We start from the raw sequence: 24,638 nt of genomic DNA, 5'->3' as shown, positions 1-24,638 counted from the left end.
ATCAACTACAAGACCTAATATAGGTAGTTATCCGCCCGGTTAGCTAGAAGTATCCGCCCGGATAGCAAGACTCCTGTGCATAACGCATTCTAATCCCGCTTAGAGAGTGACTAGTAGCTTCAGAGAAATTAAATAAAAAAGTAAAACAATCTTTCGAAATAGTCCACTACTGCCTGTTGTCTTCAGCCCCCCTCCCCCGGAAGCGTTGAAGACCTCTCTAGACAAAGAGGCATCTCTGCCCCTTTTTGCCACAATCATCAGCAACCCCATAGTCACAGCAAGACTCGCCATCAGCCGAACACTCGTATATGTGGTTTCTGACCCTCTTTCTCGTGACGATGTACTTCTTAGTGTCAGGGTGCTTGCAGGCCCCGCAGACTCTTCGCTGGTAGCCGCGGGTGTCGCACTTGCACCCGGTCTTTACACAGTCCCGTTTGTCGAGCGAGAAGACCTGGTTTTGCCGGTCGACGAGTTCCTCGCGCGGGGTCATGGCAATGGAATCGTCATTTGAAACGGCCCCTTGTGCGGTGATGGCGAGGACGGAGATGATGAGGGAGGTGGCGAAACGCATGGTTGGTAGATGGGTACTGCTGCTTGGGTCTGGTCCCTAAATAAGTCAGACAAGGTATATAGGAGAATAACAGGGTTTCAAAATTAGTAAATATCGTAGCTTGCCTTATTCTTTATAGTTGCGGTGATGTTCAGATGTTGCCTGTCTGTTGACTCAGATTCGAGCTAAATTACGAAGAACATAGCGATTCTTTATATACGTGTGTTTACCTAGGCTGTTTAGATCTGTAATACTTCTACTGCTAAATACAATCTTCAAACATGGAGCCTGTCTCACATATTTTCCTTCATGTCGAGGAAGTTTCATAGCCCACCCTGAAGAGTGTACACAGTAGGTAAATCCAGTAAGAGCACTTCGGTCGGTGCTTCGTCCAGTAAGAAGATCGCAACATACGTAACCAATGGACCCAGTATGATGTATTTGCCTTCATACATGCGAATAAAGCAAGCGACTTTCGTCTTATTGTCACGCACGTCGTACCTGAATTAGAATCCAGTGAGGCATAGCCTTTGAGTAAAACAGCCAAGAGCTGGAAGGTGATGCCTTTGATGTAGTGGTCACACCCTACTAACGGGTGCCATGTGTAGTTGTCAGATTCGGTTCAATAAACACTCCGTCCATCTTCCCGCACCAAACATCTGTCCTAGAGAGAGGTGTAGCAGAACGGAGAAGAAGGCTGATGTATTGGAGGCTCTTCAGATTTATCTTCGGCCATTGCATTCACAGACCCACCAAAACAAAAACAAAGATGGGAAGACAGTCTTAAGTATTTGTACAAGCGGGAACGGCAGTCCTTTTCAGAGAAATAACTCCTCGGAATGCGTCTATCGATCTGAAAAAAAGGGTTGACATACGGATACTCCAATGCCGTCGTCAATACAAGACGTGACGGTATGATTGACCAGGCCGTATGTCGGCCAAATCCTCCAACAGTTCAAATATGCCGCTTGCTTGCATGAGTTGTCACACTTAGTCTTGTTGATCTGATAGACGAGTTGTCACTTCGGGAGTCTGCGCCAGGTTGGTGTCGGATAGTTGAGTGACAGTCTAATCTAGGAACCGAGGCCAAGACGCAGTCTGCAGGCGTTCGGTCAATCGTTTAGGTTCCATGAAGCACTGGCAAACGATTGCAACCCAAGTATCACAGCCGGTTATCAAGAAGGATGGTTACCTCGCATGTCGCATGAAATCTACAACTGGCTGTTCCACCGCTGGCTCTTAACTGCGATTCCCATTTGACCGTTCGCGACGAAGGAATGGGCAACAATGGAGACAAGCACGAAAGTTGATCCGTCTTACATTTGGCATTCTGGGCTGTGTAATGGCTGTGTAGAACAAAGAGCAGAGCAGTAAGCAGATTGTGGACGGTGAAACGCGAAGTATTGTGTCCTCGTCATCTACCGGGTGTTCTAGGAGAGGGCTCAATTCGAGACGAAGTTGGCAATGCATTCGCCCCTTCAGATCTAAGCCACCCCCTCAGACTGAATCTGGGTCTCTGCAGACAAGATTTCATGGTCACCCAGGTTGGAGAGTGTGGTAGGGTAGCGGTTCCATTAGCTCGATGCGCTGGGGACACCGTGACACCCATGCCGGCCATCACGACCTGCTCGGACCGGACAGTAGCTCGATCAAATAAGCTTCGAACTACGGCGGATGAGAGCCGAAGCACGCTAATAGATGGAGTAGCCCGAGAATGCACGGCAGATTTGATAGACTGTTGGGAGATACAGCCTACGGGCGTAGCTGTACACACGGTAAATCATCACCACCAGTTCCCACGGGGGCTTTCATGTTCTTGTCAACATATATACGTGAGTAAATATCTGGTTGTGACAATTTATTGTGGAATGTATTCACCACCGGGTTCAAAAATAGTCTATTAGAGGTTGGATAAAGGAGTAGAAAGTCAAAATAAGCTTTCTGACCAGTCTGCTGGAATCGTTCGAGATTCAAGGGTTCTCCGCATTCAGATGGCAGAGAGAACTTCTGACCGAGCTTAAATAAATTACGCGGCCATGCCGGCCTCCTAGCGAGCTCGTCGCATTCCCTTGCGCCCTAGGAGAAATGACTCGGAACTGGCAAGGACCGGATATTTCGTAATCCTCTTCCGTACGTTTCCCTCGGAAATTGTTCTCATGCCGTCTTACTTGCCCAAACCTTAAGGCCATGGGCATCCAAGCACTCATGACTAGTCACAGAACTGGAAACTTTAGAAGGAAATACTCTTTGCTGTTCTAGAAGTTGTCTGATTACGCGTACTTGAATGGTAGTTGTATGCAGAAACTTTGGCGATTCTGAGATTGAAAGTTCATAACACCCGAAGACACACGCTTGTCTTTATCTCCGGCTACACCTCAGTTCTTGTCAGCTCGGCGCGCTTTTATCCAGCCGGCGCCTAACTTCTAAAGGGAAGCTTCTCGCCCGGAGGCCCCGCCATGCAAGACGCAGGATAACTTAGCGGCGGCGACTTATCATACATGGGAGGCCCATTCTTCACACCGCCGTAGCACAAAGTCAAGTATATGACAGCCGACGGGAGGTTTGAATTATTGGCTGGGCTCCCACCTGTAACTACACCATGGGCTAGAACTCAGCTTTCACGATGGCTTCGGGTTCAAAATAGCCTATACCCATGGAACGTAAGAAAGCTTGTCAGATATAGGAGAATTTGAGAAATGACTCGCTTTGGTAAACTATATATCACGAAGTTTGCAGCTGATATGGAAGAAGTCCAAATATAAATAGGCAGAATATCTCTCCCCAATTATATGCAGATCATCGACTACAGGAACTCCAAAGCCTCCAAACTAGCTATCAGTCTTTCGGCTCTTGCCAAATATCAAGAAAACCTCATTACGCGCGCATACGCACCACCAAGTCAGTATCTCCAGGAACTGATGCTTCTGTTAGTGTCCTATCCTCTAACATCATGTGTAGCTCCAACATGAGATTCTTCGAAGTCATCTTCTGCCTCGTTGCAGCAACCGCCGTCAGCGCCGCGCCCCAGGCTGCTAAGGCATGCCAGCCTCAAGGCTTTGACACGTACTCCAACTGCAAGGGCCTATGCTTCAGCAAAGACTGCCACACACAGTCGGATGGGAAGTTTCATTGCTGTAACTTCTAGATGTCTCTACCAGAGGCGAGCGAAACCAAGGGAGTCAGCGATTGGGTTAGAAGCGGGCAGGGGAAATCGTAGATTGAAGTTTTATCTTCCCAAGGCTTTGAGGCGTCTTGCAAAATTCGGAGTAGACTTGACTTCACCAAATACAACCCAAACCATTATGTTCTTACTTGTGAATGGTGCAAACTGGAACCCTTCATACAATTGTATGTGGAGCCGTTCTAAACATTTGTCTTTCCGCGTGATCACGCCTTAGGTGGAATAATGCTGCCTAATAACCGAGACCGCCTATTTTGCCTGTGTCTGCGCGGCTATATTTCCTGTGTATTTAATCACACCTGTCCGAGACGATAGTATTAGCGAGGACGACGACGACGGTATAAACGACGGCGATAACAGAAGCGATGATAACTATAGAAGCGACGACGACGATTGAAGTACGACGATAAAGTAGAACAACGACAGGAAAAGTAGTCAACACAGCACAAAAAAAATAGGCGGTCTCTAATATCCGGCCTAAGGTATGATGCTTCGCTCGACTATTGCAGAGCTTAATAAATGCAAGAACCTTCAAAGTTTTGCCTTATCAACGACGTTTCTATCCTTTTGGAAACCTTCGACAAGCTCAACCACGTACTCAGCGCAACCATAAGAGCCTTGGTATCCCCAGCCAGCATGTCCATAGTTGTGGACCACTAGAGTTTCCTTTGTTGACAAATTGAAATCCGTCTCCAGTCGGACACCGCCCTTTCTCCAGGGCCGCAATCCAACTCCGTGTCTTATGATTTCGACACCTTCTACCCCCTTTCCATTCGCAAGCTGAGGAGACAACGCCACACAACGCTTGATGATCCGCTTGGCGATGTTCATGTCAGGCTCCGGGCTCCAGTTTCCCTTGTCGTAAGTGCCGCCCAACACAGTACCTCCTCCAGATGCGCGCATCATCAAATGCGAGATTTCGGCATCTCCGTCATCCGTTCCCGATATGTTGTAGAGAGGTCCTGCTTCATTCTGCACCAGGACAATCTGGCCTCTGATTGGGACAAGTGATCTATCCATAACGCCCCCTAAATCACGAGCCTGAAGACCGGAAGCATTGACGAGGACGTCGGCAGGCTTTCCGCTGTGGTGCATCGTCTTTAGGTCGTCAATATGAGAGACTGCGCCACGCTTGAGGACTACATTCTGAGCTCTGCATTGGCCAACTAGCCAGGGCAGATAAAGAGATGTGTTGATGCAAACACCTGTGTACTCAAACCCAGAATCTACTCCATTGGGAAGTTCCTCGTATTTTAGGTCGCGGTAGTCCGAGAACAGATTGCGAAGCCATGAGTTTGGAGAGAAAAGTGGCCCAAACGGCACATCTTCGCCTTCAAAGTCTTTGTTCCGGCGGTAGATGTGAGTTCCTAGTTGACAAGAGCATCACGATATGAATGGAATGACTAGCCCAGTACTAAGTATCTTAGAGTTATAAAAGACAATGACTTACTTTGAAAATGAATACCAGCTTCAGGGACAGAAGATGCCAGACGTGACAGCTCTGGCCAAGTACGGCGCTCCCATCTGCTGTCTTCTTCTTCAGACATACTGAAACCATTCGTCATTTCTTTTCACGCCAATGTTGAGTGGATTTTACTTACGGTTGGAAGGTTGCTCCCGCCCAAGGTGACGCATACTCGATGTCATAGTCTCCTGGCATGTGCTTCGCTACGATCGTGACAGAGTTGGCCTTATTCTTAGACAAGAGCAGGGCGGTTGTGAGACCTGACACTCCAGCGCTGTGAAGTTAGCTCCTCTGATCTTGAGAGATGAGAATAAAGAAATAATCGTACCCGAGGACCACGATGTTTGTCGTTGCAGCCATTTCAATAGTCTCATGCACCAAAAACGCCTGACAATATGTTGGTAATGTTAAGACTAGTGAAGTTCGAGATGCGAAGCCTTTTAAATAAGTGGTGCAATCTACTTCTAGTAAATTGAGGATAGGAAGTCAAATGTAATCTTTACCGTCATAGCAATGTGGAACGAACGGTTGGATGGGGTAGACACATATCATGCAAGATAATCGGATGCGGCCGCCGAACCCTTCCCGACGCGTCAACTCCGCACACCAATTGCAACCATAGGGGTCCAACACCTTGGACTGGGCTTCTGTTTAACCAAACGATGCTTCGTTTTTGAAAACTGCGTTGAAACATGAGACCGGCGGTGAGGGCCAATTGTGTTGAGAGAGTCACCATCTTTCTGCGCAGTGTGAATAATAGCCATGCCGGCACGTCGTGTTTACACGTCATAGGACCGCTGGCAAGAATAGGAATCTACGCCATCATCGAATCTCTTGAAGGACATCGTTAATTTGGCATTACACCAGAGGGAGGAGGGACTTGACCGGCTCGAACGGTTGACACTAGATGTTGTTTCAGAAGAAGCCGGCGACCACGTGGAGAAGCCAAGACTTGAACCTCTAAAAGGTTCCAATTGTCCCGAGCACCGAGCAACCCGCCACCGAGGAACACCTAGAAGACGCGTTGTATTAATGACCAATCTGGCTGCTTGAGATTATCAAATCATCATTAAAACCATGTTCGTGGGTTGGGAGCCAAGACGACGGATTCTACTCCATTCGAGATCTCATGCCGGTAGTGAGGAGGGGAGGGTGTGACAGACCAATGACGTTGACGGATCGGTACATCTCCACGCGACAACTACCCCTTCCCTGCCCGAAACTTTGCCCCGGATTTCTGGGGAAGGGTAGATCTTCTTGGCAGCTCGATTGACAAGCATAGGAATTTCGGTATATTTATGCGCGAAGCATGCTCTTTAATAAGTGCCGACGGCAGTCTCTGTGATAACGGTTTGATGTCGCAATGGTCAAGCTCGGCCAATATTATCTTGCTTTATTGACCAGAAGATAACTGTTGATAATAACCATCATTATTGTTCGCTATGGGCTTGCCGTGGAAACATCATTTTCGAGGCAGGAAGCTTGTCTTCGCAGTCACGGCGGCATCCTGCCAGGCCTTCCTGCTGCTGGGATACGGCCAGGTTTAGTTCATCATGCGCGATCCTCCTAACGCACCAGATTGATGCTAAGTCTCGCCCTCATCTAGGTGTCATGTCTGGTATCATCGGTGCCGAAAATCGATTCGCCCGGGACTTCAACAATCCGGATCCTGATATGCAAGGCAATATCACCTCTCTGTACAACATTGGATGTGTCGTAGGCTCAATTATCTCCTACTTCATCGGCGAAAGACTTGGTCGGCGGAGTATGCTCATGTCCGGAGCCACAATAATGATCATTGGTTCGATTCTCTTGGGAGCGTCGGAGAACCTCGCCACTCTACTTGCTGGTTGCATCATCACCGGTATTGGCAACGGCATGAACTCATCAACAGCACCCGTATATCTTAGCGAGTGCGCTCCAGCCAGCATTCGTGGCGCTCTCCTGACACTTCAAGGGACGGTGACAATCCTGGGGGTTGTCATTGCATACTGGACTGATTGTGAGCGACCCTGCCTTGACCGTGGATCAGATGCTGACTTCATGCACAAGATGGTACCAGTTTCTACGAATATTCTTTCCAATGGCGATTCCCTCTAGCCTTCCAAGCGTTCTTCGCCGTCTTCATTGTTCTCCAGATCGTCGGACTTCCTGAGACACCTCGATGGCTTGTTGCACGCGACCGATATGAGGAAGGCAGAGACGTTATCGCTGCTATTTTAGACAAACCTCTGGATGACGAAGCCGTTGAAAGAGTCTTGCTGGATATCCAGCCCGGGCTTGAGGAGGAGAAACGCGACGGTCCGTTCCGTTTCAGAGAGCTCTTCTCATGGGGTTCTCAACAAAACCTTCGCCGGCTGATCCTTACCATCTCCGTGCAACTTGGCCAACAATTCAGTGGCTCCAACATGATCAACTACTACCTGCCAGGTCCGTCAACAATGTTCTGCTCGAATCATGGTTTTGTCATGGTTACAATACTGTTGACCAGGGGCTCCAGTGGAGCAGCATCTGGAGCAGTTGCCTTCATCTTCCTATTCCAGCTCTTCTACGGCGTTGGATGGCTTCCTGTAAGTACGGAAACCTGTTGGAAGCGCATGCATAAAGACTGAACGATTTTAGGTCCCGTGGTTTTACCCGTCTGAACTTTCGACCACCCGAGTACGCTCCAAAATGCAGGCAATTGCTTCTGGCTGGAACTGGATGGCCGTCTTTGCTGTAGTGAAGATTACCCCTATTTCCTTCGGTGGGTTTGACTATTCTCCAGTATTTGAAGCGGACTGACGAGAATTTACAAGCAAACATTGAGTGGAGAACGTTCATCATCTTCGCCGTTCTAAACATTCTGTTCATACCCATGGTCTACTTCTTCTACCCAGAGACCAAAGGATCGAGCTGGAAGATATCCCGCTCCTGTTCACGAAAGGTGGTGTCACGGGCGGAGTTTACTCGACTGGTGGAAGAACAGTCCAACCGGGCCAGCATGCCTTGGAAGCTCGCGTAGATTCGAAGCAAGGCAACATTCAGTTGGATCAGCTTGAGGAGGTGAGGGCATAGACTGTCTCATGTTATTACTATTGCTCAAATGATCTGCATACGTTCCGAGCTACGTAATAGTTCGTTGATATCTCTGAACTTGACCTCCCCAAAGTATCTCTCGCGCTGATGAAGTGCTTCTTCCAGAGGCACAGCAGTTGCACCAGCTTGTGACCACTCGTCAATGGTAGCCCTGTACCACTTTTCGACCACTGCCTCATTAGCCAAGTCTCGGGATATGTCGTCTTGGGTGACGTGTGTTCGCTGTTCACAAAGTCAGTCTATCTATATTCGTACGGGAAACAGGACCGACCAACAGTTAATGTAACTCCATAGTAGCGCTCGACCTTCTCGATTGCTTGGTTCCATGATCCGATCTCTCCGAATACATAGACATGATCAGGCCACTCGTCGTGAGATACGAGCTTCACAACTGCCTTCGCTACATCTCGTGCCGCTGTCCAGCACACCGGTTCATCCCCAGTACCGATCACTCGAACGGTTCCTTCCTCCATGTTGATCGGCCATCCTTGAGGGAAGGGGCTAATGTAGCTTCTTGATCCATCAGGCTGCTGAACAAAGTAATCCGCTAGCCATCCAAGGTTAACAAGAGTCCACTTGATCTCAGACTCGTTCAGTAACTTCGAGCGGAAAGCTCTCCGCGCGCGAGCGATTCCGCGTGGGATGTTGTCAAACTTGCGCAAATTTCCTAAGAACTCGCTGGGTATAAACCGCTTGCATGTCTTGGAAGCCTTGCAGGCCAGTAGCAGTGCCTTGTGCAATGACGTGTAGAGCGCCGGATCGTCGGTGTGCAGGGTCGAAATGAGCACGGTGGCGTTCACTTTTTCAAGAACAGCCAAGACGCTGTCGGCAGAGTACTCATCTATTTCATGAGTAGTGACACCTAATTTGGTGAAGAATTCGCGTTCCTTTCGGGATATGAGAAGCACATCGTGCGTGTTGTCGACTTTGAACTCCTCGGCGAGATACTGCGCGAGATCACCGGCACCGGCGATAACGACAGTCTGTTTATCCTCGGACATGGTGCCCAGATGCAAAGAACTATGATTAGCCACTATGGTAGCCCATATGAGGCAGTCCTGGGCAGTCAAGCTACGTTATCAACGTTCACATCGGGATACGCATCCGATGCCGCGGGGTTACAGCCGGTAGTGCATACCTACAGAAGTATTCTCAAAACTAGCAGGTTTCAGCGACGACCACTAGGGTGTCTTATCAGACCTAATTTCCTGCGAAATCCTTCTCCCTTCCCCGCATGTATTGCCGGGTGTTGATAGCCAGGCATGAGTTCATATGGAAGCGGACGTTGCTTGGCTCCCGGGGTTCGTGGCCCCCACAGCCGAACAGATGACAGCGCCGCCCGGATGGAGATGCCGTAGCGCGACTCGGCGTCCGAGGAGTCTATGCGCCAACGTCGCCGATCACACCGGTGTCGGCATACTTCATTTTGCACAATGAATGGACTGAATCACGGGTACGTCTGTCATAATGCGTCTTATACATTTGAATGGTAACTTGGCAACAAAGCCAGAAGAATGAAATGGTAGACTTTGGAGTCATAAACGGCCCTTCCACATATTGAACAACATGTTCTTCTCTCAAACCAATGATAGGTAAGTCATCACCCTCCTCCACAAAGGTCTACTGTAGTATTCGTTGAGAAATTGAATTTCTTCGTCTCTCAGAATATGCCTTCCAGTTACCAAGTCAGCTTCTGCTGGATCGACCCAACGCGAGCGCCTAACGAGCTTGTAGCCAATCGTAGCACCCACAATCATCAGAAGGCCGATCATGTACTCGAAAAAGTTCTCAGCCGAGAAAGCGTTCTGCAAAAGAAACATCAGATACGAATGGGTACGGAGCTTGGAAGCCCTGGTGACTTCAACCTGAATTACTCACCGAAGGGTTAACAGCCGCATAAACCAGACAGACCATAAGCATTGAGGATATAATAAGACCCCAGATGGGTGCAAACGGCCAGGCAATAGACTTCCAAGCAAAGTTTTGGCTGAAAATCTTGTCATTCTGTGCTCGCAAAGCAGCATGAAACCTCAAGTTCGTGAAGGCAATGATAGCCCAGTTGCTGAAAAATGAGGCGCTTGTGATCGAAATGAACCAATTCAACGCCGTGGTTCCACCACCTTCACCTAACGTTAGTCTATCTCGCCGGTGAATCAACGAATGAGGGATCTTACTGCTCAAGCTGAGATAGCTCAAGATAACACCCACGACTGCGCTGATGAAAAGAGCCCATCTAGGACGGCCTTTGTCATCGCACTTCGCCAGAACCTCTGGAAGCAGACCTTGAAAAGCCATGGTACGGATGATGCGAGAGGGAAGGTATATCGACTCCAATGCAATGGCCAATATGCCAATGATCATGCAGACGTTGATGAAGTCTGGAATTCCCGCCAGGCCCGAGTTCCGTGTTGCGATAACGAAAGGCGATGCTGCCGAGCCGGATCCGCCAAGGAGAAGGGGGTCATCTGATGGGACTATGATGCCGATAAAGATCACGCAAACCAGATACATGAAGCTGACACGGATTGGAACCAGAGTCGACGCGTGGGCCATCGAGTATCTTGGCGAGCTGGCCTCTCCTCCCATGACGCCAATGAAGACTTGGTCCCCAACTGCCCAGATAGCTAGAAGTGCGCAACTCGCAAAGCCCTAGGATCACATATGTCAGTCGCCAAGACGATCCGCTAAACGTGAATGTCGAATGGTTACCATGAATCCGTTCTGGAATGCCTTTCCTTCACGCCAATAGCTTCCGTCTTTGACAGATCCGGTGGGGCCGGCGCCAGCGATCAAGGCAAGAGAGAGGAAAATAACGAAGACGAAAAGAATGATCTTGACAAGCGATCCAATGGATTGAAGCCAAGCGAAGAACTTGTTTGGGAGGAAGAAGACGACGAGACAGATGCATAGAAAGATCGAGACTGTTTGTTCACGCGTTGATTAGTTTGAAATCGGTTAAGATACAATGAGAGAGAGAATGACTAACTCAAAGCTGCGTGTGGTACTGCAGTCGTCCAGTACTCAATTAAAACGACGAAGAATTCAGCCTCAGCTGCGAATACCGCGATCCAACCTGTTTCGCAGTTAGTGGGAAGGACATACAACGAAGGAGATAATGAATATGAAGATTGGGACCTAGACTTACCGAGCCATTCGGCAAAACCTGCACCAAAGGCCAGAGCAGGATCAACCCATCGACCGGCATAGTTGACAAAGCTACCAGAAACAGGGAAAGCGATGGTCATTTCACCCAGGCTTTGGAGATTGGACCAAACTCCAGTGCATACAATCAAGTAAGCCAGGAACATAGTGCCGGGGCCACCGGTTGCTAACGCCTTGCCAGTCGCGATGAAAAGCCCGCTGCCCACGCTGGAGCCTAGGGATATTATCTATGGCCATGCGTTAGACCTAGCAGCGAAGGAGATGTGTATACAGTTCGATAGAACGTACGTGAATATGCCGTGGACTGAAATCTCGGTGTAAGTCCCCTTGCCCCTGTTCATCGGATGTGATCTGACCCTGATGAACAGATTCAGCGGTGCGCACGGGAGACAACTGCTTCTCCTGGTCTGATTTCTCGGAGGCCTGCATGTCGGATATCTGAGACGTCTGCATTGTGAGCAAAAGTCGGTGGGTATTTGCAAAACTCGCAGCTGTCCAAATCGACTGGTATAAAGATTTCTATGACTGTCACTATCGCTTGATTTTCTTGGCGATGCAGACTAGCTTGGAGAGCGCTCGAGATGGAATGCTGCAAAGGTCTGAATATTGGGACATCGGTGTTCTGTCAAAACTGACCAGACAAGGCTACCATTTATGGAAGCTTTCCAAGGCTCAGATTGAAGGGAATATGAATGCCATTTCCAGAGACAAGAAAGATGACGCCGTATCTGCATTGCATATCTCGGGCACGTTACATCGACGATTACAAGGGGATGTCCGGGGTGATGTGGGTCAAATCTCCGGAACGAGTATCCGATGATAGTGATTGAGTTCGATATCTCAAAAGCAACAGCGTTGCGCGTTTGAGAGACGGCTATCGGATTGTACGTAAGCTGGCCGAACGCTAAGAAGCAAACCTCGAGGGCGATAGGGAAGGATTATCGGTGCCGTTCAAGCACCTGTTTCTGACTGGCCCTGCTATCCAATGCTACTTGTCGTTCTTGCAGGTCATGTGTCTTCTCCATCGCTAGGCTGTCTAGGCTTGCAGGGCTGGCTGGTCTGAGCAGGCCTCGAACGGCTTGGGCTCTTCTTTGCTGATTGCACGAAGTCGAACGAATGTGTCAGAGAAACAGCAGGCCTCAGTCCGGGTAGTGATAACCGAAGGCTCAAGGTAAATATAAGCCAAGGCGCATGTGTTACGGAGGAGCAAGCGAGATAGCTAATGCCTCGGTTACTAATGACGACCATGGAACGACGTGCAAGACGCACTGTATTTTGGAGAACGAAAATAAAACTAGTCAAATGTGCATGATAACAGTTTTTGACCTTGGTCGTGTTTGCCTCTTTCCATCACTGCATCGCGGACCCAACGATGACCGCGCCCGCCAGAACCATGAGGCCACCCACAGATATAGCAGCACCTTTGGCAGGAGCGCCGCTGTTAGCGCTGTTTGACGTCGATGGCTGGGTTGCGCTACCGGTCCCATTCGCCACCAACGCAGTCAGCTTGGAGTCCGTTGCGAAGGAAGCGGAGACGGAGGTTGCGTTCTTGCAGCTCGCGGGTTGGGTGCCTGTACCCTCGACGAAGTTTACGGCGGAGCACTAGATTATATGCATTAGTAGTTGTCCAGAGACAAGATGTAGGGGAAATGAGCAGGGAAGCATGGAGACTTAGATGTCTAACTTGACCTGCAAACAACAAAGGTATCGTGCTGAGATGATGTCACTTACTTGGTAGAGCAAACCGTCTGGTCCGTCGGCGACAACACTCAAGACGCCCTTCTTGCCGACCCAGCTTGCAGGTGCAGTTACGGAAGGTTCGCAAAAGTCGCCCAGTCCCTTCTGCTGTACGATAGGGAACAGCTGCTTCCAGTTCGAAGCAGCCGTCTGGTCCAGTGTACCACGGAACAGCCAGTTGGCCTGAGGGTGCGCAAGCAATAACGAGATGGCCTCGCCGCTGACGTGGAAATCTGTCACGTTGTCCTTGGTGAAGTCTGGAGTGAAGCTTCCGCAAGGAGCGGAGCCCTCGTTATCATCGCTGAAGCCAATTGTGGGCGGAGAGTTGAGCTTGAAGTGTGCTTGAGCCGCCGACACCAGCAGCAGAGCTGTAGCAGCGATCGATCGAATTGATGCCATGTTGTATTAACGGACGTACGTACGCCGGAAGGAGAATGATGTGTAGGCGACTGAGTATTATGTAAAGATAGTGAGAACCAGCCTCAGTGAAAACGATACTGCGATTAAAACGAAACTTTGAATCAAGAAACAAAAGATTTGTACTGTCGAATGTCATGCAAAGATGGAGGGTGCTGCTTGGTGATAAATAGTCGGCCAAGGATGTCGTAAAGGCTGCACAGCATCATTGAGCAAATTTGGGAAATAGTATCATGCTTTCCCACCATGTGAGGCCAGTCCCTGAAAGACGGCTGTTTGAAGAGAAAATGGAGCTTGCCGTTGCCGGTAAAACGGCTCCTTAGCATCGTTGCCCAGGGAGCAGATGACCAGTGTTAGCGGCACAACGCCACACACTTTGGAGCACTACCAGAACTCTGAGGGGGATTGAGGCAGATTTCGCCTTTCCCAGAGTTGCGACAAACACCCGATGTACGAGAAAGAAGCATTTTTTTCCACGATCCAGTGACAACGGCATACTACGGTTCCTGGGTGCCGGTGGCTGAAATGGTGAAACTTAGTTCGCGGCATTGAGAAGAATTGAGCTTGTTTTGGCACGAAGGCTCTAAGCTCTGTTGAGACGAAGACATACCCCTTCTCGCGTTTTAAAACTAGTCGTGTCTCTATATTGCATAAGAGTAGCTGGTAATTGAATAAATGCAACCACCTAACCCTTTTTTCCAGGGGATCACGGACTGGACGGAGATCCATGCGGGCGCAGCAAAGCATATCTGGAGGCCCCATGTAACTGCGGGCTTTCTTTAACTTCATTAGATCTTCAATTATATGATTGGTCAGAATATGGTTTGATCTCCTATGGTGTTATTTGGTTGGGCGAAACCGAGTCCCAGTCCACACGAAGGGGACGGATGGCTCCTTTGTACATGCGGGGGAAGAAGCCCACTCACATGGTACAGCATACATGGATGTGAGAAGAACGGATGATGCAGGATGATTTCCCAAGAAGATCCGAATTTGTAAGTAGTTCACCGTCACTGGTTGCAGTTGGGATATGTCACAACGATCTTTCCCCTCCGCCGCGTGTGCCTGAAGACGTCAGCCGGTTTTGTTTGATTTTGACGTCTGTTGATATGCTGTTTTACCCAAAAATATACATTTCCTTCTAATTTAACTTGATTTTTTCTTTCATCGTCTTCAAAAAACTCCAGCGCTGGAAGCAGGCCTTCTCAACCGTTACATCGCACGACATCGTCCATTTTAGTGGCGTCTCCCATCAAATTCGCCGCAATGGATATGAGTAACATGGGCGGCATGTCTATGGACATGGGCATGAACATGTTCCAGACGACAAACATCGAGCTGGCTCGTGATTTTTGGATCATCATTGGAAGCGTCCTCGGCAGTATCGCCGTCTTGCGGCTGTTGAGTCTGTACCAGTCACGTACCAGGTAGGTACGCCTTTATCTTCTGTTTTTGTGTATGATACGGTGGGAACACCATTCAATTGTAGTCTTTACCGTCATCTTGTTACTTGATGGCTGATTCAGACATTTTCCAGACTTCGCCGCCTTGCTTCAAGTTCCATCCGACATCCTACTCGACCAACCAATGGCTTCCAGAAGGTCTTTGCAACGATGACAGCCCTCTCCAGAGAGACGAGCTATCCACAGCTTTTCATCAGCAAAGCATGGCTTTCCTGGATGAGCCCACCGCCGTTAGGTCGTTCTCTGGTATTGCTGGCTTACTGGATCATAATCGCATACATGATGGCGGCTGGGACAGCCATCTCGGACGGATACTTCTGGGAGCGTATTGGCTTTCGCAACGCCTGGATTGCCACCATGCAAGTGCCGCTAGTCTACCTCTTGGCGTCTAAGTACAGCATCTTTGGCCTCGTCGTTGGCTCCGGCCATGAGCGCCTGAACTGGCTTCATCGGTGGGTGGCTCGCACTCTGCTACTCTCGGCAACGGTTCACGGGTTCTACTTCTACACCGAATGGGTTCTCGCCGACATAGTTGAGTTGCAGATATCGATGATGGGCCCCATGATCCGGTATGGCTTTGCGGCTTGGGCAGTCTTGGCCTTGCAGTTTATCACTTCTCTTGGCCCACTCCGGTCTCTCTGCTACGAGCTCTTTGTAGCGCAACACGCCATAAGCGCGGTAGTTTTCCTGTGGCTTCTTTACGTCCATGTTCCCAGCTACGCGCAGGCAGCTATCTGGGTCTCGGTAGCAGCTCTTGCCTCCGATCGACTTGGGAGAACAGTACTGCTCGTTCGCAACAACTTCCAGATGAGCGCAGGACGGCGGCTCGGTCATCCCGCTCGCGTCAAGATTTCAGGATTGCAGACAACGGTCCTGACCATTGAGAACATCGACTTTAGCTGGAAGCCAGGCCAGCACATTTATCTCTGGCTACCAGGGGTTGGACCGACGCAGACTCATCCATACACCATCGCTGGTGTAAATCAATCAACAGACAAGGAGAAAAAGACGCGAAACAATAGTATGCATTTGGTTGTACGCAAGCACGCGGGCTTCTCGCGCAGACTTCATCGCTTCGCCTCTCAGAACGATACCCAATCTAAGGTTTTGACGGCCTTCGTTATGGGTCCCTATGGACATCCACCTGCAAGTAGCCATTACGAGACCTTAGTCCTCATTGCGGCCTCTACTGGCGCCTCCTTTACTCTTTCCATGCTAGAGGGCGTTATTACAACAGACAGGAAAACTTGCGTAACGCGGGTTGACTTTCTTATCATGGCTAAGGAAGCAGACGAGATCGCATTTTACGTTGAGCGTCTACAAGAGTTGAAAGCTATGGTGGGACGAGGAAGCAACTGTATGGAGTTGAACGTCCACATTGCGGTAACGGGCGGCGTAACATCTCCGTCCTCGTCAGACTTGACGCGGTTGGTCAAAGACAGACCTTCGTCTTTTGCATCGGGCGATTACGATATAGAGGCCGAAAAAGCGGCCACGAAATTCTCAGCGATGATTGACGTTGAGGCTGATGGCGCCCGTCAGGGGTACAATAACACCGGGGCCAGATCTTCAGCGAAGATCAATCTCTCGACCTCACGGCCGGACATCTCCAGCTTTATGCGAGAACCTATTGAAGCTGCCGGCGGGGAATCCTTGGTTGTTGTTTGTGGTGGCTCGTCTTTAGTAGCTACGGTTAGAAATTGTGTCGCCCGACTCTCAGACGAGAGAGCCGTACACAAAGGTACGGGGGCGCAAGGAATCTGTCTACATGCGGAGCAGTATGGGTTCTGACCTCAGGTCTAGAATTCTAAATGACCAGCAAAGCTAAACAGTCATAATTAAAGCGGATACTGATGCAATCAGTACTGATCAGAAGGTAGAGGGAATTAAAATATCACATGCGTAATTATACGTCTTCGAACTGAGCAGAAGGCAATTCCCTGAACTTGTGTGGAAGTCACCTGGATATTGTCGACAGACGGAATTTCGCCAAATATCAAGAACACATGATTCAACTTTTTAGTTCTGGCATTCCGAGCTTCACTAATCACATGCCTAAGGTACGGCTTTCCTGACATGACAGTCACAACCTCATTCCAAGTCAACCGTTGGTTTTACTGATGCATACCTATACACAAAACTTCCCACTCTTCTTTTGTGTAATAGATCTTTCCAGGAACTTCCACTGTGTCATTTTCACCGTAGGCCTTGTCATCCAGATCCCATGGCCGTCGATGACAAATCTGTAGCTACTTAAGGCGAGATACAGCCGCCCAGACGGCCCAAAACGGAAGGATTGCTGAGCAGGGCCAATCAAGGTTTCTATGACCAACCAATCCTCGCGGGCCAGACTGCTCATTCTGACTGGATGAAAGGGAGCATCGGCGGCCGGCGGCGCCCGAAGGCCCCGCGGCTGCGGAAGATAGCGTGTGCTTTCCTTGTCTGTTTCTTTGCTATCATCAATGTGTCGGTGACTGATATGGGAATATGGCGTCTGGGATGTTGCTTACTTTGCAGCGATCAGCAATGCAAGCCATGAACTTGATCGAGACGTCTGGATCAAGTATGGATTGTTTAGCGCTGGAGGTCTACCAAGACAGAATCAGGGAGAGGGACTAGATCAACAATCCTCCACTCATTCCGCGGGGCTCAGAAAGGTGAAAAAAGACACCGGGCTGTCCGGTAAATTTCTCGGTGACTGTGACGTCTTTGAGTGGATGGATAGCCGTCCACGCAAAGTACTCTGCAGGAGAAAAGTACTACAACATGTCATGATGAAACCACTTCAGCTACACCTTTCATGAACATCGACATTGCCGCGGAGGCTTTGGCGGAACAATTAAAGATAGTTCCGGTAGCGCCTCCGCGTGCGACGACCCGTCGACAGCTAATCTGGTACGTTCACAGTATAAATTGTATAATATAATCACCGAGGAAGATTTCTCGGCCGCATGCAAAATTGCGGATGGCGCAACTACTTCCGCCAGAAATTTAACTACCGCAGCAAGCCTGTCATGTTCAGTCTGTGCAGCTTGATAACTAACGGGGATGAGTTTGATCATTATACACATTCAATATTGAGCGGAAACGATCCGTCCAATCGCCGATGACAGCATGCCGAGCAAGCTGAAGCAAGTTGATGCAGTCGGCATTCTGCGTTGTAGATCACTGCAGCTTGAGCGTCAACAGCGCCAACAAGAAGGTGCTGAAGGTACTGCGCAGCAGAATGCGCCAGGGAGACCGTTTCCATCCAAAACCCCAATATGAAATCAGGAAATTGGTCGGTCTCAAGATGCGGCTAAGAGTCGACCATGAGCCCGAGTTTGTTCGGGCATCAAGCAAAGCTCATCGTAGTCCCACCGCTTTGTTGTAATCGCTGTTCGGGCTACTTGATTCTCGGGGTTGCCGTACGCACGAAGGATGATCTGGGCTTGGAGACCACTATTTCGGAAGAGCACACATGCGCTTACAGGCCGCATTGAGACTGTGATACCACCCAGTCCCAAACCAGAACATGGTGTCGTAATCGCACCCTGACCTTTCTACTCGTGAAGAAGCCAGCGATGGCCAGCTTAGCAATAACATCTGCAAGTTCCGTCAATGGGCTAATTGCACCCTGGAAATCCTTCTGGGCCACTCTGCAATACTCGCACGTCTCAGAAAGCAAGGCTTTTGAGATCTAGCCAGTGATTTGACGAAAATGTCTGTCTAGTTTAAGGCCTTTGATTCCGGAGGTTACGTATCCCTCGGCGGAACGGCAAACCCCTGCCTGGTCATCTGAGTAGGCCCTTCAGCTATGATACAGCGCAATAGTCGTGAGAGTCAAAGCGGCCCCCGCACTTTGCACACACGTGTAGAAACAAGGGAGATGCGTTAGCAAAGAATCCTACTGACCTTCACCTTCCCGGAAATGGACACTATGGGGCGAACCATCTTTGGTCCGCATCGGGAGCTCTTCGCATGGCTTCTCGGCAATCTGAGGAGCGTCGGCAAGGCAGTTTTGTGTAAGCCCACCCCTCCAGAAATCTAGGCAGCAGCAGCTAGCAGGCAACGCCGCTTTATTTTGAGGCTGCTGGCGATAGGTGAAGCCGAATTCAAAGTCCATTCCAAGCATTTGCGCCCAACGATCCCGTAGGGCTGCAGCTATGTGATCAAGCGCGCCCAACGTCGTGGTGATTATTGTAAGGTGTGGTTCGAATGGTTCGTGTCCCGACGATATTCTAGAGGTTGCTGGAATCAAACACCTGCTGGCCTGTGATGAGGTTTTGGGGTATCTTACAAAAGCATTATTACCGGTCTGCTCGCCGTTGTGCGCCAGACTTTATCGACGAAAGCAAAGCTCTTTTCCTATTGCCATTGGAAATCAAGGGCAAACATGGTCTCGAATAACCTAAAGCGCAAAACCAATCCTGAACAGCAGGGTACTCCGGGCCAGAATAATCGAGGTTCCATGTCTTACCCCCACCAACCCTATGAGGCTTGGCAAACGACGACCTCGCTGCCACAGCCTATACCTGGTCAACCTTCGACGACGCACTACTTTGAGCTGGGCCATTCACAGACTGCGGAACCCCCCTCATCTCCACATAACACAGAGACTGTCGAGTTCGACGAACATTGGCCTCCTGCCCCGCCGGTACCGCAGCAACTCAGCTGGAACACAAATTTGGCTTATCGATCATATGTGGGAAACGGGAACGATTTCGGTACCGACCAGACTGACCCTGTCATGGGTGACGCGATTACTGGCGCTTGCTATTCATCGAGCATCCAGTCCATAGCCTCGACGACATTCACAGTTGGGTCTCCTTCTCCCCAAGATTTCGGACACATAGGCGCTTGGAACCCATATGGAGCCAGCATCGAGAGGGAACCGGCTCAAGATGACATCCGCGGTCGCGTTCCAATACAGTTGAACTTGCAAAATCTCCCGGGAAGATCGGAAAGATCTATGTCAACCAATGTCAACAGACCTAGCAGGTATGTGTGTTTCTGCCAGCGACTCGAGATCTTCCTAACTGAAGCTGCAGTCCAAGTGATGATGAGAAGAAGAAGAAGAAGAAACACTCCAAGTCTAAACGAAGCGATCGCCATGATAACCGTGGCCATCGTCACAAGTAAAGAATGAAGTAAAGGATGACAAGGGAGTTTGGGAGACAGTAGGATACGATTTGGCGCCAGCCATGGACTCACCCGTCATTGCACAGGGAATAGAAATCTGTTTTTTGTTGCTCTTTTACCCCTGGCGTGGTGAAAAGTTCTTATTTGGTATTTTTGACTTGAGTTATACTAGTAGCTGTCAATCAACGCAGTCGGAACTCGTTGTATCGCATGATTGAGAAGATTCTATTCAAATGTCAGGGTTGATGTTGAGATTGAAATGCAGTGAAAAGAAGAGTGGGCGCTAGTGAGTTATCAGGCCACGAACGACCTTCCATCATGATGGATCGGTAGTTCAATGCACAAGCCCTCTGCGTCAAGACACCGTGCTGACTCCTTTTCGACCCGACGAATAAACTTCATCCTGGTGCTTTTTAAGCTAGATGATTGATCAGTCCCATTATTTTGCTTCCTAGCTTGTGGTCATACCACAGCTACCTGGCCAATGAGGTGGAGTAGCAAGGTGAGGCGAGCATTTGTTGAACCCTGTTCCCGCCCTGACAACTTTGACTCGTCGTTAGACTAGCGGCTCCGTTGTTCATATATCTCTGCTCTTTTCATTGGTTAAGTCGTCAATTTTCCCCGACGTTCACGATGGACCATCACGCGCGCCGAGACCTCACGAGTCTACACAAGACCCCTGGAGATAGCTTCAGTTGCTTAGACCATCTTGACTGACAGGGTGAGGATTTCCTACACGTACCACAGCACCATCAGATTGCTGGTCGGCGTACAGCTCGTGGTATGTAGGAATTGAGGGGTCATGAGAAGGCAACGCCAACACGTCTGTCAAGTTGCATCCCATGAGACACAACGTGCCATGGCACCCTTCCCCTCCTGTTCGCGGGCGTCTGGCTTGACGGATTGATCATGTGATCACTCACAAGAAACTTTTGCCAATCACTTTGACGTCTTGTGTATGCGAGGCTATATTAAGGAGCTGCAGAAAGCCGCTGTCGCCCATAGGAACCAGTTCCTGGTCAGACCCTGACGCAACCCCTACCAAGTGCCGGCCAAAGCGCTAAACAGCTTTCCACTTTCCACTGAAGTTGCCGTCAATTCAAAGTTTCCTACCTCCCGGTCCCGTGCGTTGTAATCGTACTAGTGACGGGTCGTCTATTTAGTGCGATCTTCGGTCTCCACTATCGCGGACTCCTACACTAGGGTTAGACGCAATGCCATCCATGGATGTCTGACGTTCATTGTGGTAGTTAGCATACCAGACTTGCTCGCGAATCCATGATCATTTTTCTGGAAGACCTGTGGTATAGAGCGTGCGTATCGATTTCACAAGCTCCTAAAGTCCCATTATCAAATGTCATATCTGCTATGCATAAATCATCACTTTGATGGAATCATCACTATTTGTGGCCTACTATACGGGATATCGGGACTAAAAGGCAAATCAAAGACGGCGGAAACATCAAATATCACGCATCCATAGATATTGTCGGTTTAATGTAGTTGTTTCGGAAGATTTAGGCCTTGCGTAACCTGACTACACTCCAACCCTTTGCTAACTTTTGCTTGAATCCGGCTTCAACACATTCAACCAAAGCCCCATATCGTTGAACCATAACGCACGAATTCTCGCCCAGTTGACACAAAGGGGCTAGCATTAAACATCTACGCATACCCTAGGTTGTTTCTGTAGTTAAGAACATTAGACTACCCATCTAACCAAAAGTAGATTCCATGGCCCAGGCTATATGACCTAGTCAATCGAGTTCATTCATGTTGAAATAGGCCTATGTTAGTTTGACGTCTTCTTAGACTTTCTACGGGAAGCCCAATTGTGCTGTAACTACTCCCATTGCAACCACCGCGTCTTTCTTCACACAACTACTGGGTTCGTCGCATGTACGTACATTCCTTTTGTAAGTTACTTAATAAATACACAATTCTGCTTACTAAAGCCTATGATTGATATCCAGTTTGCCCCAAGGACCCAATTGAGTTGCACAGACGCCATATAGCAATCCCTGCCCAGGTTTGGTATACCAGCCAAAAACCTCCGCCGATGCATGTCTCATCCGCGCGACCTTGCGCAGCCGTACAAGCCTCCAGAAAGATGATTCGTTCAATGTGTTATCGTGCTAAGTATTGGTGTAGAGGTGTTGCCATATATACGGAAGTCTCCCTCGGATGCACATGCCTTAGCACCTGGGTATTCACGCAACGACTCACTCTCTCGCTACGCCGAGAACAACACAGCCAGGCTCCTATAGAACCATACCAGGCACCAAAAGTTGGGAAGTGTGCCCCGTATGTGTCAGTTGTATGTTGTCGGGAATTGTTGCTAGTGAAGCTCCGCCCTAGAGGCCCAACGTGGCCGGCTCCTATCCAGAGAATTGTACGCAGGCTAGCCTCATCTTGGAGCAGGGAGTGCCGGCCGAGTCTACAAGAAATTGTCATTGTGATCAAGTGAGCAGGCAAATTCTCGGCTCAGTGTGCCTCATTGTGTGTGCCATGGGGTGTGTGCAACTAAAGCTACCCTCTCGTGGTCTATTAAGCGGGTATCTCTTGCAACTCGACGGCTTTGAGCCCGCTTTTGGTAAGGAATCTTTAGCGTTCTTCTACTTGCTGCGGCTATGTTCCCAGTACTTGAGATCAACTACCAGAGGACCTGTGAGTGGGGAAGAGACGTACTTCCAATGGTTGTTTTAAGGCTTCGTTAGGGCAGGGATATGGGCTTTCTTTCCGGCGCCATGCAGAAGAGCCCAACTTTCAGGGTGTCTCTCATGTGCGCCAGCCACATTGGAGTACGACGTATGGTATGCCCTTCAGGAAGCTAGCCGTCTTTGAGAAGTCCTGCAGAGATTCAGCCCATGACTAGTCAGCCTAGAGTGTTCTGAGGGGGGCGAGGGCATCATGCAGAGGGGAACTCGAACCGAGACAAGTCCCCATTGTTAGCATCAGAGGTTACAGGTTACTTTCATCTTACCGTTGGGCTCTCTGCTACGAAGGTTGCCTCACTAGTCGACGTCTTAGTGTGATGCGTGTAGCCCATCATATTTGACACCCACCAGAACACAGTGGCAGCAGAGCCACAAGACGGTGAGCCTGCATCCTTGTCACCTTGCAACTGTAGTTCCAGCACATAAGCGGTCTTGAAATGACGAACGAGTAAAAGTACATGCGGATGTATCGGCCACGATGACTTTCGTCATAACTCACGAGATGAGAGGGTAGGCTGACTCGCATCTCCGATGGCAAGAAGGTGAGAGCCGTTGTCCCTTAGCGGCCTCGCCAGAGAAGGATCAAATCAGTACAAAGAGCGACACTCACACTTCCGCCTGGCTATTCCACATAATACATCGTTTGAGTGTCTACTAACAAATGTGAGCTCCAGGAAACTGGCCTTGGGCCCCCAAATATCAGCCCTCCGCCACTCCAAGCTGAAGATGTTGCAACCCAAACATCGAATTGCCAGCTATCAGTGCACAGCCAAGACATCAAGCCATGTTTCAATGGCGGTCAATCGCGGTTCAGCCAAGTGAGTAAGCCTGTTAACGCCCTCTCTCGATGTTCAGCCCTTCTAAGCCGGCGCGCAGATTATCTCAGGGATGTGAACCTACGGAGAAGACGGCATTTTCTGACAAGGCAGTGTGGCAACCATCAACGTACATCAGAGAGTATGTAGAAGAGAGACAGAGAAGCTACAGGAGGCTTGCATGTCACACCACCCCTGAGCAAGTGATCGACGAAAAGAGGAAGGCTGCCGCAAATGCCTTGCAAGCCTTTTGCGATGCCATGTGCGGAGAGGTTACCGCCGCCCCCTTTTGTGTCGATGAATGCGGACGTCAATCCACTGAAAACAAATTGGAAAACGACGGAAGTCCTAGTACCCGGGTTCGTCAAGTTTAGAGGTAACGTCATGTTCACACGTTGTAAGTGAAAGGACGCTCTTCAAGAAACCCACTGACAAGGCTCTTCCAGGATTCTGATCCCTGCACAACGTCTCACCTGCCATTTTAAGACTTCAGCTGCAGCCTTCTGCGATGACAGCCGGCCACCTTGCCGCCTAGCGGTGGTGTAAACGGGAGGCATGGATTCATTGTTTGCAGTTCGGCCCGGCGGCTCCTCGAATCACGCAATTTAGTAAAACAAAGTCAGTGGTCGGCAGCTTTGGCTCAAAACTCCGGCGAAAAAAGCACACGAGGCCCAGTGCTATTGACTAAGATCCGTAATGATGGCCCAGATCTGTCCTCGATCAACGTGATCCGTGGGCTTGGGACCGGGCAATCTCATTCAGCTATTCCCGGCGGTGAACAATCGGGCTTTCGGGGGTGAAACATGCGGAGGCATGGCTCGAGACGGGGATATCAATTCGCTTGTTGGAAAGGGAGACAAGGGAACTTGGCGGACGCGACGCTGTGCCGCTGGCTGGGCCATGTGCATCACCTGAGACCGCATGGCCAAGCT

The 24,638-nt window shown here is 49.6% G+C and overlaps 7 protein-coding genes across 7 annotated transcripts; 3 read left to right on the top strand and 4 right to left on the bottom strand.

Annotated features, from left to right (window-relative positions):
* Window positions 1-217: 217 nt before the first annotated feature.
* CGGC5_v010590 (uncharacterized protein) lies at window positions 218-571 on the bottom strand (the record flags this gene model as incomplete). The annotated part of the gene is made up of 1 exon (XM_032022797.1): window positions 218-571. The coding sequence occupies one exon, from the start codon at window positions 569-571 to the stop codon at window positions 218-220; it is 354 nt and encodes a 117-aa protein (XP_031880453.1).
* A 3,691-nt stretch (window positions 572-4,262) lies between these two features.
* On the bottom strand, window positions 4,263-5,556 carry OXDA-0 (D-amino-acid oxidase; the record flags this gene model as incomplete). The annotated part of the gene is made up of 4 exons (XM_032022799.1): window positions 4,263-5,098; window positions 5,182-5,279; window positions 5,333-5,470; window positions 5,525-5,556. The coding sequence occupies 4 exons, from the start codon at window positions 5,554-5,556 to the stop codon at window positions 4,263-4,265; spliced, it is 1,104 nt and encodes a 367-aa protein (XP_031880348.1).
* Window positions 5,557-6,807: 1,251 nt separating this feature from the next.
* STL1-2 (Sugar transporter STL1) lies at window positions 6,808-8,200 on the top strand (the record flags this gene model as incomplete). The annotated part of the gene is made up of 4 exons (XM_032022801.1): window positions 6,808-7,198; window positions 7,249-7,766; window positions 7,819-7,942; window positions 7,995-8,200. 4 exons carry the CDS (start codon window positions 6,808-6,810, stop codon window positions 8,198-8,200), a joined length of 1,239 nt encoding a protein of 412 aa, XP_031880342.1.
* A 77-nt stretch (window positions 8,201-8,277) lies between these two features.
* Window positions 8,278-11,889, bottom strand: HIP1-0 (Amino-acid permease GAP3; the record flags this gene model as incomplete). Its single annotated transcript, XM_032022802.1, has 9 exons — window positions 8,278-8,496; window positions 8,550-9,332; window positions 9,957-10,079; window positions 10,153-10,394; window positions 10,449-10,923; window positions 10,984-11,195; window positions 11,261-11,347; window positions 11,420-11,663; window positions 11,725-11,889. 9 exons carry the CDS (start codon window positions 11,887-11,889, stop codon window positions 8,278-8,280), a joined length of 2,550 nt encoding a protein of 849 aa, XP_031880343.1.
* Window positions 11,890-12,472: 583 nt separating this feature from the next.
* CGGC5_v010586 (Uncharacterized protein) lies at window positions 12,473-13,572 on the bottom strand (the record flags this gene model as incomplete). Its single annotated transcript, XM_066152383.1, has 5 exons — window positions 12,473-12,655; window positions 12,706-12,730; window positions 12,803-12,857; window positions 12,915-13,038; window positions 13,168-13,572. The coding sequence occupies 5 exons, from the start codon at window positions 13,570-13,572 to the stop codon at window positions 12,473-12,475; spliced, it is 792 nt and encodes a 263-aa protein (XP_066008326.1).
* A 1,284-nt stretch (window positions 13,573-14,856) lies between these two features.
* On the top strand, window positions 14,857-16,844 carry FRE7-0 (Ferric/cupric reductase transmembrane component 7; the record flags this gene model as incomplete). Its single annotated transcript, XM_032022804.1, has 2 exons — window positions 14,857-15,017; window positions 15,128-16,844. The coding sequence occupies 2 exons, from the start codon at window positions 14,857-14,859 to the stop codon at window positions 16,842-16,844; spliced, it is 1,878 nt and encodes a 625-aa protein (XP_031880345.1).
* Window positions 16,845-19,428: 2,584 nt separating this feature from the next.
* CGGC5_v010584 (uncharacterized protein) lies at window positions 19,429-20,174 on the top strand (the record flags this gene model as incomplete). The annotated part of the gene is made up of 2 exons (XM_032022805.1): window positions 19,429-20,033; window positions 20,084-20,174. 2 exons carry the CDS (start codon window positions 19,429-19,431, stop codon window positions 20,172-20,174), a joined length of 696 nt encoding a protein of 231 aa, XP_031880338.1.
* Window positions 20,175-24,638: the final 4,464 nt, after the last annotated feature.

This window comes from Colletotrichum fructicola (genome assembly GCF_000319635.2).
Source record: "Colletotrichum fructicola Nara gc5 chromosome Unknown KSG_Nara_v1_contig06, whole genome shotgun sequence".
In the NCBI taxonomy this organism is placed as follows: Eukaryota; Fungi; Ascomycota; class Sordariomycetes; order Glomerellales; family Glomerellaceae; genus Colletotrichum; species Colletotrichum fructicola.
This window is presented reverse-complemented; position numbering and strand designations above follow the sequence as displayed.